The sequence below is a fragment of the Nerophis lumbriciformis genome, linkage group LG01 (assembly GCF_033978685.3).
Source record: "Nerophis lumbriciformis linkage group LG01, RoL_Nlum_v2.1, whole genome shotgun sequence".
Classification (NCBI taxonomy): domain Eukaryota; kingdom Metazoa; phylum Chordata; class Actinopteri; order Syngnathiformes; family Syngnathidae; genus Nerophis; species Nerophis lumbriciformis.
The window spans coordinates 76,737,333-76,757,428 of NC_084548.2; the positions used below are offsets into that span (position 1 = coordinate 76,737,333).

General features: G+C 40.1%; 3 protein-coding genes across 4 annotated transcripts; all 3 read right to left on the reverse strand.

Annotated features, from left to right (window-relative positions):
* Positions 1-1,954: 1,954 nt before the first annotated feature.
* LOC133614648 (galactose-specific lectin nattectin-like) lies at positions 1,955-3,482 on the reverse strand. The gene is made up of 7 exons (XM_061972795.2): positions 3,476-3,482; positions 3,323-3,385; positions 3,184-3,211; positions 3,024-3,109; positions 2,806-2,934; positions 2,302-2,404; positions 1,955-2,225 (listed from the first exon to the last, which is right to left on the reverse strand). The coding sequence occupies exons 2-7, from the start codon at positions 3,383-3,385 to the stop codon at positions 2,143-2,145; spliced, it is 492 nt and encodes a 163-aa protein (XP_061828779.1). The 5' UTR covers positions 3,476-3,482; the 3' UTR covers positions 1,955-2,142.
* A 2,979-nt stretch (positions 3,483-6,461) lies between these two features.
* On the reverse strand, positions 6,462-8,618 carry LOC133614636 (snaclec agglucetin subunit beta-2-like). 2 transcript variants are annotated; one of them, XM_061972775.1, is made up of 7 exons: positions 8,555-8,618; positions 7,852-7,914; positions 7,722-7,749; positions 7,571-7,653; positions 7,366-7,494; positions 6,759-6,861; positions 6,462-6,687 (listed from the first exon to the last, which is right to left on the reverse strand). In XM_061972775.1, exons 1-7 carry the CDS (start codon positions 8,579-8,581, stop codon positions 6,608-6,610), a joined length of 513 nt encoding a protein of 170 aa, XP_061828759.1. In that variant the 5' UTR covers positions 8,582-8,618; the 3' UTR covers positions 6,462-6,607. The 2 variants fall into 2 exon arrangements, with proteins under 2 accessions (XP_061828759.1, XP_061828766.1); XM_061972782.1 differs by lacking the exon at positions 8,555-8,618 and adding an exon at positions 7,990-8,039.
* A 5,459-nt stretch (positions 8,619-14,077) lies between these two features.
* On the reverse strand, positions 14,078-18,216 carry LOC133612511 (C-type lectin domain family 19 member A-like). The gene is made up of 6 exons (XM_072912245.1): positions 18,100-18,216; positions 17,945-17,972; positions 14,923-15,008; positions 14,703-14,831; positions 14,240-14,342; positions 14,078-14,160 (listed from the first exon to the last, which is right to left on the reverse strand). The coding sequence occupies exons 1-6, from the start codon at positions 18,160-18,162 to the stop codon at positions 14,078-14,080; spliced, it is 492 nt and encodes a 163-aa protein (XP_072768346.1). The 5' UTR covers positions 18,163-18,216.
* Positions 18,217-20,096: the final 1,880 nt, after the last annotated feature.

Below are 20,096 nucleotides of genomic sequence, written 5' to 3' on the forward strand. Positions count from 1 at the left end.
CATTGATTGAGTACCCTATAAGCATTGTCGGAGGCAGATATTTACATATATCCGAATTTAAGTTGTACTTCTTCCATTTCTTTGTCATATTTGAAAACAGCTCGTGTTTTCCACTTCTTCTCTTGATGCTCTGTCAGCAAGCAAACTGTGTGTGTTAACCTTGGGTTCTTTGGAATGTATTATGGCTAGGGAGACGTTGTGCTTGTGTTATGGCTAGGGAGGGGGAAGGAAAGAGAGGTTTTTGGGCGTTGGGAAGACAGACCATTTTGGGGAGGCGCGATAGAATGTTCTAAGGTTTTACTACTTACGTATAAAATACTACACGGTCTAGCTCCGTCCTATCTTGTCGATTGTATTGTATTGTACCATATGTCCCGGCAAGAAATCTGCGTTCAAAGAACTCCGGCTTATTAGTGATTCCCAGAGCCCAAAAAAAGTCTGCGGGCTATAGAGCGTTTTCTATTCGGGCTCCAGTACTATGGAATGCCCTCCCGGTAACAATTAGAGATGCTACCTCAGTAGAAGCATTTAAGTCCCATCTTAAAACTCATTTGTATACTCTAGCCTTTAAATAGCCCCCCTGTTGGACCAGTTGATCTGCCGTTTCTTTTCTTTTCTCCTCTGCTCCCCTTTTCCTTGAGGGGGGGGGGCACAGGTCCGGTGGCCATGGATGAAGTGCTGGCTGTCCAGAGTCGGGACCCGGGGTGGACCGCTCGCCTGTGCATCGGCTGGGAACATCTCTACGCTGCTGACCCGTCTCCGCTCGGGATGGTGTCCTGCTGGCCCCACTATGGACTGGACTCTTACTATTATGTTGGATCCACTATGGACTGGACTCTCACAATATTATGTCAGACCCACTCGACATCCATTGCTTTCGGTCTACCCTAGAGGGGGGGGGTTACCCACATATGCGGTCCTCTCCAAGGTTTCTCATAGTCATTCACATCGACGTCCCACTGGGGTGAGTTTTTCCTTGCCCGTATGTGGGCTTTGTACCGAGGATGTCGTTGTGGCTTGTGCAGCCCTTTGAGACACTTGTGATTTAGGGCTATATAAATAAAGATTGATTGATTGATTGATAGGGTTAGACTGGTCTCAATCAAAATGTATATTGGCAAAGCTTTGAGAATATACAACAAAATACCTATTCTGTCTCTGGTGGTTTTTCAACTCAGCTTTAAGTGTCGGAAAGAACTTGGGAGCGAATTGTGACTTGAATTCCCTGGGAGGAACAACTGGTCCAAAACGCAACAGCATCTACCTAACAGTAACATACATCAGTTTTCATTTATAAATGTTATTCCTCATTTATATGTATTTAGCATTTTTGGATGTAAAACAAAATATACTAAACTATGTCTTGACATTTTTGGGTGTCTTGAATGGAATAATAAGATCTTTACTTTTAGGGTTTAATGGACACTTTAGAAAAGACTTCTAACAAAAACAGTGTTGCGTTTGGAAAGCATGGCTGCGATGGTCGTCTTCCCTCCAATCCAGAAAGACAAGCAGGAGCAGCGTGCCGCTAGGATTGTGTTTTCATTATTCAACGCAGGACAAAAATGAAAAAAAAACTCCGGCACTCATCAAGCATGTAGCCAAAAGTCAAATTGTCACCAAGGGTGAACAGCGGGGGATTCTAGAGTACGTGAAAAAAACGCTTAAACGTGGCGAAAACAGGATGTAACGCAAGCGTCGCCAAGAGCGAGCATTGACCTAGCAACTTGTGCTGGGTGACTGGAAACTATAAAGGGGAGTGATTAACCAAAACAGCTGGTGGGAACACTAATTACTAAACAAGGGCAGGTGCGCTTTAACCGATCATGACAAACAGAAGGTGGAGTATCGTTACCACTGAAATTCCTTGTATAGACAAGATCAATTGTAGAATGTTGGCATATACCACACCAATGCAATACACATTTAAAAGCAATTACCAGACAAAGACACCTTTTTGATGCAGACGTGTTCCTTTATTAATTAGAGAGATTATCATTGAGGTTTCAATCATGAGTGTGACTGGAAGACTTGAGTAAACCCAGAGGTACAACGACACCACTAAAGTTTGATATTATCTGAGTATAGTCCTCATGATTAGGAGTATACATTGCAACAGAAGAGATACCGGTACAGGGTTGATTAGTGGCTGCCACAGAAGAACGTATCTGTGATGCAGACAAAGGACTGCTGGAAGGTGCAGTCTTTATCGAAAAAAGTTCCATCTGTGGAAAAAAAAAGAATGAATTTTGATACAGCATTCAATTAATTAGCAGGTTTGATTAAGGGTGAAACTCATACCAGTCACGGAGAGTTCAACACAGGCGCCATCGAAGTCAGGCTCGTCATTGGCAAAATTATCAAAATCAAAGTCTGTGCCGTCAGTCCAAATAAAGTCTCCTTTCTGGAAAACAACATTCAATTAGTCACTTCCTTATACAACAAAACAACATGTTACAATATCATGAAATAAGTGATAATGTTTGAGGTCAAGCTTGATTCTGAGCTAAGAGTTTGGAGACCAATATCAGCTGGTTGTAGAAAAATATTATAAATGATCCTGACAGAAAAGTAATTTTCTTGGCAAACTTTAACCAAAGTCCTTCCAGTGGCGATGTTCAAATGCCAACTTCTAAGTAGAGCTTGAGTGTACTGTATATTCTAGTCCACCTAGTTCTCCTGCTATGCACTCAACACTCAGCTCTACACCGCCTTCCTTTAAGTTGAGAAGATTTAGTCGGGAGGACAGATCTATGTGCCAGTATATACTTTCACAAGTCAACATTTCTACTAGTAAAGTTTCACCTCAATGGCATCATGTAGTCCAATCCAGGTGAACTCCACATCCCCCTCTTTAGCCAGTCCGACAACGACCAGATTTTCCACATAATTGTGGATGGAGACCAGATTCCCACCAAGAACGTTGCAAACGCTCTACATGGAAGAAACAAACAATAATAATAATTTACTGGTTCCAATAGCAGCAAACTGGTTTAGAGCCACAGACTGAAAACATTCCATACCTCTGCATCTGCAAAAGTTCTGAGGTCCTCTTGGAAGATGTAACATTGATCCTCCAACTGAGTCCAGCCCTTTGGACAGCAACCATCTGCAACACATGTTTTACTTTTAGTAGCAAAACATCGTTCACTTAAAAAGTGTCAATACGAGACAATTACCAACCTTTGTTCTTGCCGCTTGGCCAGGACCACTGTGAAGAAGAACATCACTTTTTAAAATCAGGACACAACCACCAGAGACATACCGACGACCATGACTGAGAATTGACAAGTTTTTATATACAAATGATATCTCAACTTACAGCTCCAGTCATCAGTCCACTGATCCCACAAAGGAGGAAGAACACGCTTCGAGTGGATGTCATCTGTGCAATGATAGACAGATGCTGTCATTTAAAAAAATGCTACATGAAACGTAACTAGAAAGGTCAAATGTAAAAGTTGTGTCGCGTTACCTTTGCAGTAGTGATGCTCTGTGCCGAGACAACAAAAAGACATCCTTTATATGCTAGCTCGACAGCCCTGGAATGTTGAACATGTCACCCATATTGAAGTCACATGACGCATCAACAGCAATGACACATTGGAAATTTTCTTTGCAAGCCTCTCAACTGATTTTGGTGAAAATAAATGAATGCAGGGCACAGGGGCACAGGCTGGGCATCAGCTGATCCAAGCTGGTCAAAGGTGTGAGGGAACAACAACAACAACAAAGACTAAGTAGGCCACCACTATTCATGGCTACAGACAGTTTGCCTAAGTGTGTCATTAATCGGGTCAATTAGGTGGTTTGCTTTAATTAGTTGCAAAAATGCCAATTTTGAACAATCCCATTCAGGGAAGTTGGGGTCAGCGAGACCAACCCAACTGCTTCCATGGCGCACCAGAGCAAGGGTGCTTGATTTATGTCAAAAGATACAAATATCAACCCTTCCAATTCCAATCCCATTTACTCAAACTCCTCCAAACTCTGGACTCTCTTGGGAACAATGAAACCATCTCCTCAAACGTATCCACAGTCTCATCCACAACTGATGAACGCACTTCATTTCTGTCAGTTCCATCCAGCACAGTGGTGTACACCGACCTTTACCCCAGGTGAGGCATAAATACCTTTAGAGTTTTTTTTTCTTTTCTTTTCTTTAACCAATTCCTTGACTCTTTGAGTATGACGTGGTTATCAAATTCTCTTTAGTCCCATTTGCTTTGATGAAATAAATACAATAATTGGGGTGTTTCTTACCTTTCTGTATTTGTATTAAAAGCAGCACTCACTTAGCCGGTAAAAACATACACATTTTTTTGTCTTTAAGTCCAGTTTAGAGAAGTATTTGCACGTGTAAAGAACATCATGTCATGGCTGTCTTGAGTTTCCAATCATTTCTACAACTCTTATTTTTTGTGGTAGAGTGATTGGAGCACATACTTGTTGGTCACAAAAAACATTCATGAAGTTTGCTTCTTTTATGAATTTATTATGGCTCTACTGAAAATGTGAGGGTGAAAAGTATACATACAGCAATGTTAATATTTGCTTACATGTCCCTTGGCAAGTTTACCTGCAATAAGGCGCTTTTGGTAGCCATCCACAAGCTTCTGCTTGACCACTTGACCACTAAATTGCTGCAGTTCAGCTAAATGTGTTGCTTTTCTGACATGGACTTGTTTCTTCAGCATTGTCCACATTGTTAAGTCAGGACTTTGGGAAGGCCATTCTAAAACCTTCATTCTAGCCTGATTTAGCCATTCCTTTACCACTTTTGAGGTGTGTTTGTGGTTATTGTCCTGTTGGAACACCCAACTGCGCCCAAGACCCAACCTCCGGGCTGATGATTCTGTGGTCAGATGAAACAACAATTGGCCACAATACCCAGTTACAAATGCCATATTGTTTTTTAAATAAAAAACGCTGGCTTCCTCACTGGTTAAACATTGTAGAGACATGCGTCTGCTAGCTCAAGCGCGCCCACTTCTCACAGTTTGGTAAAACACAGTACGTCTTAGACATTGGAAGACCTAAGCCTGCAAATTCCCTTTTTTTTCCATTTTAGATGATCAAGAATACATTACATTAAAAACATCAAACAGGCTCACCTGCCTACCCTGACCGCACGTCCCTGATCTACAACTCCCACCCCACTCATCAACTGTCCGCCTTTACCACACTTCGCACCGATGTCCTAGACTGATAAAGTAAACCTCATAAACAAATTCAAGCACTGCAAATGCACCCTTGACCTCATCCCTAAACCGCCTCTTGTCCATCACCCACTGATCACTAATATAATTAAAACTCGTACCTACCACCGGCTGAGTTGCCCCCTCATTCAAAATTGTCTCAGTCACACCCATCTCCAAGAAACCTGGACTTGACACTGAAGCCATCTGCAACGTTCATCCAATTTTAAAACTTCCCTTTCTTTGTAAAAATAATGGATCGTGCATTGGCTAGCCACATAGCAACACACCTCTACAAGCCATTCCAGTTTGGTTTCACTTCCCACCTCAGCACTGAAACAGTCCTCATCGAAGTCTAAAAGACCTTCTCTTCTAGTCCATGGACTGGCCACATTCCTATCCGACAAGGACGCAGACGTGAGCAGGACCAAATCCCAAATTCTGGGCATGGATGCTGATGGCACGGGGGGCGTCCATGTAACGGTCATCCTTGCAGCTGATGAGGAGTAAGGCCGCCAGCACTTGACGGGCGCTTCCACGCCAGGTGAGAAAGCTGCTAGGCTGGAGGTCAAACAGGCTGCTGGGCTGAAGCTGGGGACAAGACTGGAGGAAGAGCTGATGGCGTCATCGGAAGAACTAATGGAAGAGCTGGTGATGTTTTCAGAAGTCCCATTGGAAGCTCTGTTGCTGTCATTGGAAGACCTGCTGGAAGAGCCGTAGGCGTTGTTGGAAAACCCACTTGAGGCGTAAGTGGCGTCGTCGGAAGACCCACTGGAGGTGAGGATGGCATCGTCGGAACATAGCTGGACTGTCGATTGGGACCAGCTTGACCTTAATGGGGAGGCTTTCTTAGTTGCATTGTTGGGTCTGTTCCTGTCTCCAGCCGTGCTGCCCCAAACCTCAGCAGACAATGGTGTGTAGTACTGCACAGGCTACCGCGGTGTACAGTATGTGGATGTTGAAATGGTGTTTTTGTTTTATTATATGTCTATGCATAGTACAATCGTATGTGGACAGTATTTCTTATTTTTTGCTAATTTTTTGCTTTTTAGCTGTAAGTAGAAATGGGATCAATACAGTCTATCCTATGTAAAGTGATGTCATAAAGTTGAGTATGGTAGCATAAACAATATTTTACAAGAGTGTATGTAATTATGTCCCTCTATACTGTTGTTGGTTCTTTAACTGATCAATGCACTTCCCAAGTCGGAAACTAATCTTGAAGGAGAAATGACCAGACAAAGATATGTTTTTGATGCAGGGATGTTCTTTTATTTAGAGATGATCTTTGAGGTTTGTGAAAGAGGAGGAAACAAAGACTTGATAAGTAAACCCAGAGATGTAGAGACCCCAATAAAATTTAACATTGTCATTGTCAGTAAGGAAAGACATGGTTATATGAGGGCTGATTAGTGGATGCCACAGCACTGTGCATCTCTGATGCAAACGTATGGCTCCTTGGTGTTGCAGTCATGAACAAACCATGAACCTAGAACAAAAACAAGTTTTAAGAATAACATTACAGTCACAAGTAAACAGATTCACTGATTATACTTATACCAGCTGCATAAATGCCCACACAGCCACCATTATGATCCGGCTGTCGCTTGGCAAACTTGAGAAAATCAACGTTTGTGCCGTCAGTCCATTTATAGTCTCCATCCTGGAAGACAGTCACATTTGAAGGAGTCACTCCGACAGACAAACATAACATAATCTTGATGATGTTAAATATTACCAAACCAACTTTTTATTCTAAACAACCAGAGTTGATCAAAACAAAGGGATGCACCCCACAAACGAGTACAAATAAAGCAAAGCATCAAAGCAAAAGCATAAAACTAATTTTTAACATAGGAATAAAAAGACCTACAAATCATTAACATTATCATCATAAAGTTAGAGCTGATGTTTGAGGCCCTACTAGATTATTAGATATGAGTGTGGAGGAAAAAGTACGGCGGTCAATAAAATAATTAAGATTTATCCTAACAGAAAAAGTGGATTTCTGTACAAACTATAACTGAAGTGGATGTGTAGCAAATATATATATATATAGATATTTTTCTTCTTTTAAATCGATGAATATTGGGACACATTCATTTTTTATGTGCAAATAAATATTCTACTGAGTACAAGACAACTTTGCTACTGCTACAGGTTTTACCGCAGCAGGATCATGGAGTCCAATCCAGGCAAACTTTGCATCCGCTTCTGCTAGCAGTCCGCGAACCACCTGATTTTCCAGGTAACTGTGAATAGAGACCAGGTGGCCACCAAGAGTGCTGCATACAAGCTAATGGGATAAACAGAGTGGACATATGAAGTCATATGAATCGTAACCCCAACCACTGTGCAAAATCCTTGCATACCTCTGCAAATTCGAACGTCTTGGGCTGTTTGAGGCTGTAACAGTGGTCATTATACTGAGTCCAGCCCTTAGGACAGCAGCCAGCTGCAAAACATGTGTTGAATAAAGAATGTTTTCATTTGAAAAAGTGTCATTAAATCACAGCTACCTACCATAATCATAAAGGTTAGACGGAGACCCCTGTGAGGAAGAAAAACACTTTGTTGAAAACACACTGCTAGACACTGACAAATATGAAGAACTCAGTACATGGAACACTGTTTTAAATATATCTGGACTTACACCGGCAGTCAACACTCCACTGATCCCACAAAGGAGGACGAATACACTGAGAGAAAATGCCATCTGTGCAAAAAAACACTGTTATATTAAAAACATCACAAAGTGAGGAAAGTCGACTGTAAAGTTGTGTCGTTTCACCTTTGCAGTGGTGATGCTTGATGCTCAGAACAACCAGGAGCCAACCTTTTATATGCTATCTTGACAGCCCTCCACTATTGACTGTGTCACTCATATTAATGCAACATGACACATCAGAACAACACTGAGTAGTTGAATACTTTCTGTGTGGGCCTGATTTCTTTAGAAGAAGTCACATAGGCACTCGGGGCGCTGGCTGGGAATCGGCCTACGCTCAACCAAGTCCGTAAAAGGTGTGAGGAAACAAAGTAACAAAAACAATGAGTTGGCGACTAAGCAGCCCACATAGATTGAATGTTTGCTTGGGTGTGTTACTAATTAGGACAATTACATTTTTCTTGTTTGATTTAATTAGTTAAAAAAATGCCAACTTTAGACAATCACAATCAATAAAGTTGGGGTTAAGGGTACAATTTAGCATCTTTGGACCTATATGAACTACTTGTATCTGTCGGTATCTCACCTTTCTTAAAATCATCAAGGTAATAGCTTGCTTGGAACTCAACAGCGAGGGCAAATGATTGCTATTTTGAGGTTATCGAGCCAACACTGGTCTTTTACTTACCAAACCTCTTGCTGACACTCTTGTCATCCAGTCAAGTCTTGCCTGCAGTCTGGAGAAGACTGTTTCTGTGTCTTTTTTCAATGAGTTGAGTTTCAAAGTACAGAAAACAGCATAAACTGATAGATATAGAGACAGACAACATCAAACAATTTAACAAGTCTATTCTGTTTGTGAAAAATTCCACTTTTGCTGTAGCAGCAGAGGTCACGTAGACTCTGGGGCGGTGGCTGGGATTCGTCATAAGATGATACAAGCCAGTGAAATGTGAGGGAACTTAAGGTAAAAACACAAAGAGTTGAAAATTAAGTTTGCAGAGGTTGATTGAGCATTTGCTTGGGTGTGTGATTAATTAAGACAATTACGTTTTTGTTGTTTGTTTTAATTAGTTGCTGAAATGCCAACTTTCAACATTAGAGAAGTTGCCCAACTGTTTTGGACTCGTATAAACTAGCCGCACATAAAACAAACCAAAGAATAGAATAAACTCCAATATACAATAAACAGTGGTTCTCAACATTTTCATTGAAGTACCCCCTTCTGCGACATTGTTTTCAGCCAAGTACCCCTGAACGAGTGTCGCACAGATCGATAATGACATATTGATACAGACAATACCAGATCTTTATGCGCTAATATTGATTGTAAGATCAAAATATGGATACTTTTGATTCTTTAGTAGTGAGGTAATGTATATCATTAACCAGAACACAGTGTTAAGTAACTCCATCTTTAAGACGTCTAAATGAAATGTGATTGGTGTAAACTACTTTGTCTTAACGTAATGCGCTCATTCAGTCTGTCATTTCATTATTTAAGAGCATTTCTGGCAATTAAAAGGAATCATGAAACAGCAAGTGTATGTATCATTTTATTGTGGGCTATTTGCAGACCCGATGCAGAGTGGAATATAAATAGGATAACACATTCAGAGCAGAATAACGCCATCATTTGTTTTTGCCCTGTGATTGATTTTTTTATTATTTGAAGATGATTCCCCAAGAGCAGCAACACTTGAAATACAATATTTAAAACATTTTATCAGACACATTTCCTCCCAAATGACTGATGATGATGCCTCTAAGACAGAGCCCAGCAACCCTATGGAAAAAACTCATTTTAGCTGCTCATACCCGTGATCTTGTCCTTTTGATCCCCACCCAAAGGTCATGACTATGGGTGAGGATAGGAACCTAAATCTACTTGTAAAGTGAGAGATTTACCTTCCCTTTGTATCATGACAAAACAATGCAGAGTGTGCATCACTATGGATGTCGTACCAATCTCGTGCTTTATACTTTTCTCAGAAAATATATCCGAAGTTCTCCACTTTGGGCAGGATCACATCCCGGACATTGCACGTCATACTTTTCCAGGCAGTAACCATGTCCTCAGATTTGGAGCTAATTGCTATCCGGCCCTTATTCAGCTGAAAACTGAACAGGACGCTGCTGAGCATATGACAAGTTCAACTATTCTCTGCCAATCCAAAGGCATTGCCTCCGATCTTCACGAGATGCTGTGTCATGTCAACCAAGACTGCCCACAGCATCCAGGGTCTTCATTAGTTTTGGGGCGGATCTTGCGCACCCCCTGGGATCCTGCCAGCAAACTTTTTAACCAACCTCACCCCAGATATGGGAGAGTCCAACGTAGGGTGCCCTGGCAGCACTTCCTCACTGCAAGACTTCTGGTGATATCCAAGAGGTCTTTGAAATATTCCCTCCACCATTTCACATCCTGAGTATACCCCACTTCACCTCAAAGGGTGGATGGTCTTAAGTTGTAAACTTGCTCACTTTTAAAACGTAAGCAAACTGTGAAGCTTTACACTAGCCACTGCTTTATCTGGGAAGGAGCCCAGCATAGGACGCTAGATGTTCTTCAGCCAACCTCACATTCCCTTCATCATGAAGGAAGAGTATTATTATGACAGTTTGTTGTCCAAAATTCTGGTGTTCTTGAAAGCTCCTTAGTACTGTGCAAGGTGGACATAGAAGAAAAGTTGGTGTGGAGAAGAAGCATGTAAACATTGCTGGGACTTGGGATTTTTGTTAAGGTTACTAATCAAGTTTAAAAACACCATCAGACTCTGTCGGGGCGCTACAAGGTGACGAGTTATTACACTGTCATTGTAATTACTCGTGCTGCCACCAGGGGTCGTGACGGAGCCATGTTGATGTTTGAAGCTACAGGAAACAGATTGGGCCCTTAATCTGCACTAATTATATAAACACACAGTGTTGCTATAAGAGCCTGCCAGACATAAAGATACAACAACTGTTCAATTGTGATGGCGAGGGGTTTGTTATTGGAAGTTCCACAAAAACGTTCTTGAAGGGACAAGACAAATCTGTGTTCTTCATGAAAGCATAACCGGTCTGTGGGGGTCATTAGGCTTGGTAGCTTTTGTATTGGATGCAATATATATGCTGTATATGAATCAAATACAAATTATTTATTTATTAGTTGATGTACTGTTTTGTTTGACTGCTACTTTATCCACAAATGTAAAATAAACACAAACAATATCAAATGTACAATGATGCCACAGAGTAAAGTTAAATACGATTGCTGTGTTCTGGTCCGGTATCGTTTTTTTTATTATCAGTATCGGGTTTTTTGGAGTTTTTTTTTTTTTTATAAATTTTTTTTAATTAAATCATCATCAAAAACACAAGATACACTTACAATTAGTGCACCAACCCAAAAAACCTCCCTCCCCCATTTACGCTCATTCACACAAAAGGGTTGTTTCTTTCTGTTATTAATATTGTGGTAGGTTCCTACATTATATATCAATATATATCAATACAGTCTGCAGGGATACAGTCCGTAAGCACACATGATTGTGCGTGCTGCTGGTCCACTAATAGTACTAACCTTTAACACTTCATTTTACTCATTTTTATTAATTACTAGTTTCTATGTAACTGTTTTTATATTGTTTTACTTTCTTTTTTATTCAAGAAATTTTTTTTAATTTATTTATCTTATTTAATTTTTTTAAAAGTACCTTATCTTCACCATACCTGGTTGTCCAAATTAGGCATAATAATGTGTTAATTCCACGACTGTATATATCGGTTGATATCTGTATCGGTTGATATCGGTATCGGTAATTAAAGAGTTGGACAATATCGGATATCGCAAAAAGCCATTATCGGACATCCCCAATTGCTAGTCAACCCAGAGATACAAAGACACTACTAAGGTTTGATATTGTCTGAGTAGATTCAGCATGATTGGGAAAAGACAGTTGGAGGCAGATATTTACATATATCCGTATTTAAGTGTTACTTCTTTATTTTCCTAATCATATTACAAAACAGCTAGTGTTTTTCTTCCAATTGTGGTCTTTTGGTTGTCTGCAAATACTGTGTGCTAACCTTGACTATGGAATGTAAGGAGGAGAGATACTCCTTCTCCTTATCTCTTCTTGTGTCCAGCTGCGGAGGACAATGGGCATGTGTTTGGGCTGGAAAGACAAGACAGCGAGGGTGGGAGGGAGAGAGACTTTATAGAATAGAAGGTTTCCATATTTTAGATCAGACCATCTTAGCTGCGCGATTGAATGTTCTACGCTGGACTGGTCTCGTTATATTTCCAAAGCTTTGGAGATAAAATGACAAAATACCTATTCTGTCTCTGGTGGTTCTTCTACTCAGCTGTACTGTCGTAAAGAGTTTGGGAGCGACCAGCGGCTTGAATTCCCTGGGAGGAACAACTGGGCCAAACGCAACAATATATATATATATATATATATATACATACACCGTATTTTCCGCACCATAAGGCGCCCTGGGTTATAAGCCGCGCCTTCAATGAACGGCATATTTCAAAACTTTGTCCACCTATAAGCCGCCCCGTGTTATAAGCCGCATCTAACTGCGCTAAAGGAATGTCAAAAAAACAGTCAGATAGGTCAGTCAAACTTTAATAATATATTAAAAACCAGCGTGATGTGGGCGCGCATGGAGTCGTATATCAACATGGACGGAGCTGCGTGAAAAAAGCCACCCGGCCTCTTCACGTAAACTTACCTTAACCACTCGCTCATCTTTTCTTCATCCATCCATCCCTTCGAGTTAGCTTTTATGATGACGCCGGCTGGAAAGGTCTCTTTTGGCAAGGTCTTCCTTTTGAATATCACCATGGGTGGAAGTTTCTGGCCATTAGCATGGCAAGCTAGAACCACAGTGAAGGATGACTTCTCATTCCCTGTGGTGCGAATATTCACCGTACGTGCTCCCGTTGTATCCACAGTGCGGTTCACAGGAATATCAAAAGTCAGTGGAACCTCGTCCATGTTGATAATGTTCTCTGGCCGGATCTTTTTTTCAGCTATCTTGTTTTTACAATATGCACGGAAAGTAGCCAGCTTTTCTTGAAAGTCTTTAGGCAGTTGCTGTGAAATAGTAGTCCGTGTGCGGATGGAGAGATTGCGTCTTTTCATGAACCGGAAACCTGTCGCTTAGTAGGAGCCATTTTGTGGTCTTTACAGATGTAAACACACAAAGGAAATGAAACGTAATATCCGCGCGCTTCTTCTTCTTCTACGCGGGCGGGTGGTTGCTTACAGTAGAAGAAGAAGCGCTTCCTGTTCTATGGGGGCGGGTGCTTACCTTGGCGGTTGCTTGCGTAGAAGAAGAAGCACTTCCTCTTCTACGGGGAAAAAAGATGGCGGCTGTTTACCGTAGTTGCGAGACCGAAACTTTATGAAAATGAATCTTAATATTAATCCATATATAAAGCGCACCGGGTTATAAGCCGCACTGTCAGCTTTTGAGTAAATTTGTGGTTTTTAGGTGCGGCTAATAGTGCGGAAAATACGGTATATATATATATATATATATATATATATATATATATATATATATATGTGTGGGAAAAAATCACAAGACTATTTTTATTTATTTTTTCACACACATACATATATTACGCTCTACCACGGTATCGAGCACTATTTTTTTTGATAATCTAATTAAGACATATATATATATATATATGTATATATATATATATATATATATATATATATATATATATATATATATATATGATGTTTAAAAACACCATCAGACTATATATATATATATATATATATATATACATATGTATATATATATATATATATATATATATATATATATATATATATATATATATATATATATATATATATATATATATATATATGTGTATATATATATATATATATATATATATATATATATATATATATATATATATACATATATATATGGGGCGGTATAGCTCGGTTGGTAGAGCGGCCGTGCCAGCAACTTGAGAGTTCCAGGTTCGATCCCCGCTTCCGCCATCCTAGTCACTGCCGTTGTGTCCTTGGGCAAGACACTTTACCCACCTGCTCCCAGTGCCACCCACACTGCTTTAAATGGAACTTAGATATTGGCTTTCACTATGTAAAGCGCTTTGAGTCACTAGAGAAAAAGCGCTATATAAATATAATTCACTTCACTTGACATATTACGGTAAGAGGGCTAATTAGTGTCCGCCACAGTAGAAAGTGTCTCTGATGCAAACATATGGCTTTTCCAAGGTGCAGTCTTCATCAAAGAAAGTTCCATCTGTGAGGGAAAAATATCATGACTTGTGATACATTCAACAGTTCAGCAAGGTAGATTCATGCTTTGGTTATTCTCATACCAGCTGCACTTAGATCAACACAGTCGCCCGTGTCGTCGGGTTCTCCGAGGGCAAAATGATCAAAATCAAAGTCTGTACCATCAGTCCAAATGAAGTCTCCTTTCTGGAAGACACATTTATTTTGAAATGAATCACACCTACACACAACAAGACCAGATGTTACAACATCATGAAATAATTACAAATGTTATGTTTTAGTTCTGAGCTAAAAGTTGGGAGGACCAAGTCAGGTGGTCATAAAACAAATGTTACAATTTATCCTGGCAGAAAAGTTTCTTGACAAACTTTAACCAAGGGTAGTAACACATGTCAGTCTGTAGGTGGAGCCAGAGGATATGTTTGAGTCCACCTTGTTTGATGACACTCAACTCTACACAGCCTACTTCAAATTGATGAGAATATTTACAGGATTAACTTTCCATCCACTAAGCACAAAACAACTTTTCTACTAGTAAAGTTTCACCTCAATGGCATCATGGAGTCCAATCCAGGTGAACTCCGCACCGCCATCTTTAACCAGTCCCACAATGGCCAGATTTTCCACATAACTGCGGATGGAGGCCAGATTCCCACCAAGATTGTTGCAAACGCTCTTAATGGAAGAAAATAACAATAATAATAATTCACTGGTTCTAATAGCATCCAGATGGTTTAGAGCTACATCACAGCTACATATACCATACCTCTGCATCTGCAAAAGTTCTGGTATCATCTTGGAAAATGTAACAGTGGTCATCAAACTGAGTCCAGTCCTTAGGACAGCAACCATCTGCAACACCATTTTTTTTTTCCACTTTACTAGCAAAACACTAAGAAATTGTTCACTTCTTCAATTCTCCAAAATCATGGAAAAAATATTCAAGAGTCGATTAGATTGATTTATTAACAAAAGTGTGACACTCGTGGAGAACCAATATGGATTCCAAGCAAATATCAATAGCATTAATCCAAATAACAGAGGAAATGAGCAATGCAATAGATGGTAAAGAATGTGCGGCCGCAGCATTCATGGACTTAACTAAAGCATTTGACACAATTAATCATGATATTTTCATACGAAAATTAGAACGATATGGCATCAGAGGTTTGGTCTTGAATTGGGTAAGAAGCTGTTTAAAGGGGAACATTATCACAACTTCAGAATTGTTAAAACCATTAAAAATCAGTTCCCAGTGGCTTATTATATTTTTCGAAGTTTTTTTCAAAATTTTACCCATCACGCAATATCCCTAAAAAAAAGCTTCAAAGTGCCTGATTTTAACCATCGTTATAAACACCCGTCCATTTTCCTGTGACGTCACATAGTGAAGCCAACACAAACAAACATGGCGGAAAGAGCAGCAAGCTATAGCGACATTAGCTCGGATTCAGACTCGGATTTCAGCGACTTAAGCGATTCAACAGATTACGCATGTATTGAAACGGATGGTTGTAGTGTGGAGGCAGGTAGCGAAAACCAAATTGAAGAAGAAACTGAAGCTATTGAGCCATATCGGTTTGAACCGTATGCAAACGAAAACGACACGACAGCCAGCGACACGGGAGAAAGCGAGGACGAATTCGGCGATCGCCTTCTAACCAACGATTGGTATGTGTTTGTTTGGCATTAAAGGAAACTAACAACTATGAACTAGGTTTACAGCATATGAAATACATTTGGCAACAACATACATACACTTTGAGAGTGCAGACAGCCCAATTTTCATCAATTAATATATTCTGTAGACATACCCTCATCCGCGCTCTTTTCCTGAAAGCTGATCTGTCCAGTTTTGGAGTTGATGTCAGCAGGCCAGGGAAGCTAGGGTCGATAGGGGGTTTAGCTCGCTCGTCTGCGGGAACAAACTGCCGCCATTGCTTGCCGTGCTACCGAGGTCCTTTGTCCCTGAATTGCTCACACACTGCGGCAGATTCAATGGGGGTCTGGCGGCAGATTTCTTTGACTTTATGGTTGGAAATGCATCTGCTTTGAGTGTCGCAGGATATCCACACATTCTTGCCATCTCTGTCGTAGCATAGCTTTCGTCGGTAAAGTGTGCGGAACAAACGTCCAATTTCGCATCTTTGGGCCACTGGTGCAACTTGAATCCGTCCCTGTTTGTGTTGTTACACCCTCCGACAACACACCGACGAGGCATGATGTCTCCAAGGTACGGAAAACAGTCGAAAAAACGGAAAATAACAGAGCTGATTTGACTCGGTGTTTGAGAAAATGGCGGATTGCTTCCCGATGTGACGTCATCGCTCCGAGAACGAATAATAGAAAGGCGTTTAATTCGCCAAAATTCACCCATTTAGAGTTTGGAAATCGGTTAAAAAAATATATGGTCTTTTTTCTGCAACATCAAGGTATATATTGACGCTTACATAGGTCTGCTGATAATGTTCCCCTTTAACCAACAGGAAGCAATATGTGAAGATGGGCGAAAATATGTCAACACGGCTAGATATATCCTGTGGTGTACCCCAGGGATCAATACTGGGACCAAGATTGTTTCATCTTTATATAAACCACATTTGTAAAGTAACAAAGGACTTAAAGTTAGTTTTATTTGCGGACGACACAACTGCTTTCTGTTCAGGAGAGAACACACAGAAGATCATACCAATAATAACAGAAGAAATGAACAAATTAAAAAGATGCTTTGACAAAAACAGACTATCTTTGAGTCTCAGTAAAAGTAAAATAATGCTATTTGGTAGCAGTAGAAAAGAGCATCATACACAAATACAAATAGACGGAGAAGACATCGAAAGGGTAAAAGAAAGCAGATTTTTGGGAGTATTAATAGATGATCAAATGAACTGGAAATCTTATATACAAAACATACAACATAAGGTGGCAACACATTTTTAAATAATGAATAAAGCAAAATATGTCCTGGGCCAAAAATGACTTCATATTGTCTACTGCTCGCTAGTGTTACATATCTGACTTATTGTGCAGAAATATGGGAAATAACTACAAATGTGCGCTACATTCGCTAACCGTGTTACAAAAAAGATCAGTTATAATAATACATCATGTTGGATATAGAGAACATACAAACACTTTATTTATTGAGTCAAAAATATTAAAGTTGGGTGATTTGGTCAAATTGCAAAGAGCTAAAATGATGTACAAAGCAAACTATAACCTGCTAGCCAATAATGTACAACAATTCTCAACTAAAGAGGAGAAATATAACCTTAGAGGAAATAATAATTGAAAACATTTATATGCACGTACAACACTTAGAACCTTTAGCATATCAGTATGTGGAATTAAATGATGGAATGGATGAAGTAAAGAAGTGAAAAATTGTACTGATATGATCCACTTGTTCAAAATAATAGTGCTTACAAAGTACAAAGAAGAAGAATTATGAGACATATTTCCAACCTTATTGGAAATAAGATATTCTTCATCTCAGTATGTTAATAATGACTGAATTAATGAATTAAATATTACAAAACTGTTGTGTATACTAATTCACAGATGTTATTTTATTATATAAAAAGGTCAGTAAATGATTCTATATATTTGTAAACGCTCTGAAGTGGGAAAGGGGTAGCATTAAATAAGCTTTGCTTCTTCCTACTCCTTTTCGGGCATGATGTAAAATGAAATGATATGAAATTGTGTGATGTATTATACTGTAAGTGTGTTCATGTTCCAAATAAACTAAAGAAAGAAAAAAGTGTGAGTATGCAACAATTACCAACCTTTGTCCTCACCACTAGGCCAAGACCTCTGTGAAGAAGAAGAAGAAAAGCACGTGTTTAAAATGAGGAAACAACCAGCAGAGACATACTGACTACCATGACCTGGAAGGCTGAGAAGTTACAAGTTTTTGTTAGCAACTGAGATGGTGACTTACAGCTCCAGTCATCAGTCCATTGATCCCACAAAGGAGGAAGAACACGTGAAGAGCAAATGCCATCTGTGCAATGATAGACAAACTATGTTATATTTGAAATGTCCCAATGGAATTAGAATAGCACAAACTAAAGTTGTGATGCTCCATGCAACCCAGAGACATCCTTTTATATGCTAACTTGACTGTTGAATATATTCATGTCACATGATATAACTGCACCGACGTGTTGGAAAATGTATTTAAAAGTGGATTTCCTTCAAACAAATGCAGCGGTGACGTAGACACTGGCTACAAACCAGCATCAGATGATCTAAGCGGGTGAAAGGTGCCAGGGAAATTAAAGTGACACAAACAAAGAGTTGGAGCTAAGTAGGCCATGAGAAGTAATAGTTCCAGACCATTCACCTAGTGCATCTTTAATCAGGACCGTTTGCCTGTTTGGCTTTAATTAGTTGGAGTAACTTCTGACAATCAGAATCAAAGAAGTGTGCTTTGGAGCCATATTCACTAATTGTTCCTCAACTTTCTTAGAATCATCTTTACGAGGTCAGAACCCTGCAGAGTGACAGTGATTGACTGATCTTGTATTTGTTCCATTTTTACAGTTATTGTCTCTTTCTTTATGAGCTTTTTGTTGATGGTCTTGGCGCTCGAAACAGTCTTCTGCAGGTCTATAATCTTTTGGTCTTGTGGTGGAGAGGTTTACCGTATTTTCCGCACTATTAGCCGCACCTAAAAACCACACATTTTCTCAAAAGCTGACAGTGCGCCTTTTAACCCGGTGCGCTTTATATATGGATAAATATTAAGATTCATTTTCATAAAGTTTCGATCTCGCAACTTCGGTAAACAGCCGCCATCTTTTTTCCCGGTAGAACAGGAAGCGCTTCTTCTTCTACGCAAGCAACCGCCAAGGTAAGCAGTAAGCACCCGCCCCCATAGAACAGGAAGCGCTAGAACAGGAAGCGCTTCTTCTTCTACTGTAAGCAACCACCCGCCTGCGTAGAAGAAGAAAAAGCGCGCGGATATCACCGTACGTTTCATTTCCTTTGTGTGTTTACATCTGTAAAGACCACAAAATGGCTCCTACTAAACGACAGGGATCCGGTTCATGAAAAGACGCAATCTCTCCATCTGCACACGGATTACCGGTACTATTTCACAGCAACTGATATTCCTGTGAACCGCACTGTGGATACAACGGGAGCACGTACGGTGAATATTCGCACCACAGGGAATGAGAAGTCATCCTTCACTGTGGTTCTAGCTTGCCATGCTAATGGCCAGAAACTTCCACCCATGGTGATATTCAAAAGGAAGACCTTGCCAAAAGAGACCTTTCCAGCCGGCGTCATCATAAAAGCTACCTCGAAGGGATGGATGAAGAAAAGATGAGCGAGTGGTTAAGGTAAGTTTAAGTTTACGCGAAGAGGCCGGGTGGCTTTTTTCACGCAGCTCTGTCCATGTTGATATACGTATGTTTGTGATTGCACATTTGCGTACATTTTGGGAGTGAACAGAGTTGTTAGAACGCTGGTTTTTAATATATTATTAAAGTTTGACTGACCTATCTGACTGTTTTTTTGACATTCCTTTAGCGCAGTTAGATGCGGCTTATAACACGGGGCGGCTTATAGGTGGACAAAGTTTTGAAATATGCCGTTCATTGAAGGCGCGGCTTTTAACCCAGGGCGCCTTATGGTGCGGAAAATACGGTACATGGAGGAGATTGTTTCTGTGAAGTGTCTTTAAGCTGCAGAATGAATTCATCTTAAAGCTGAGGCCTCTTGTCTTAATGCCCAAACATACTTTTACATTTTGATTGATTGAATGAGACTTTTATTAGCAGATTGCACAGTGAAGTACATATTTCGTACAATTGACCACTAAATGGTAACACCCAAATAAGTTTTTCAACAGGTGTGTGCATAGTCACAGCGGACCTCCGCCATGCACTTTGAGGCTCTACTTGGAACCTTCTTTAGTTCCATCACTGC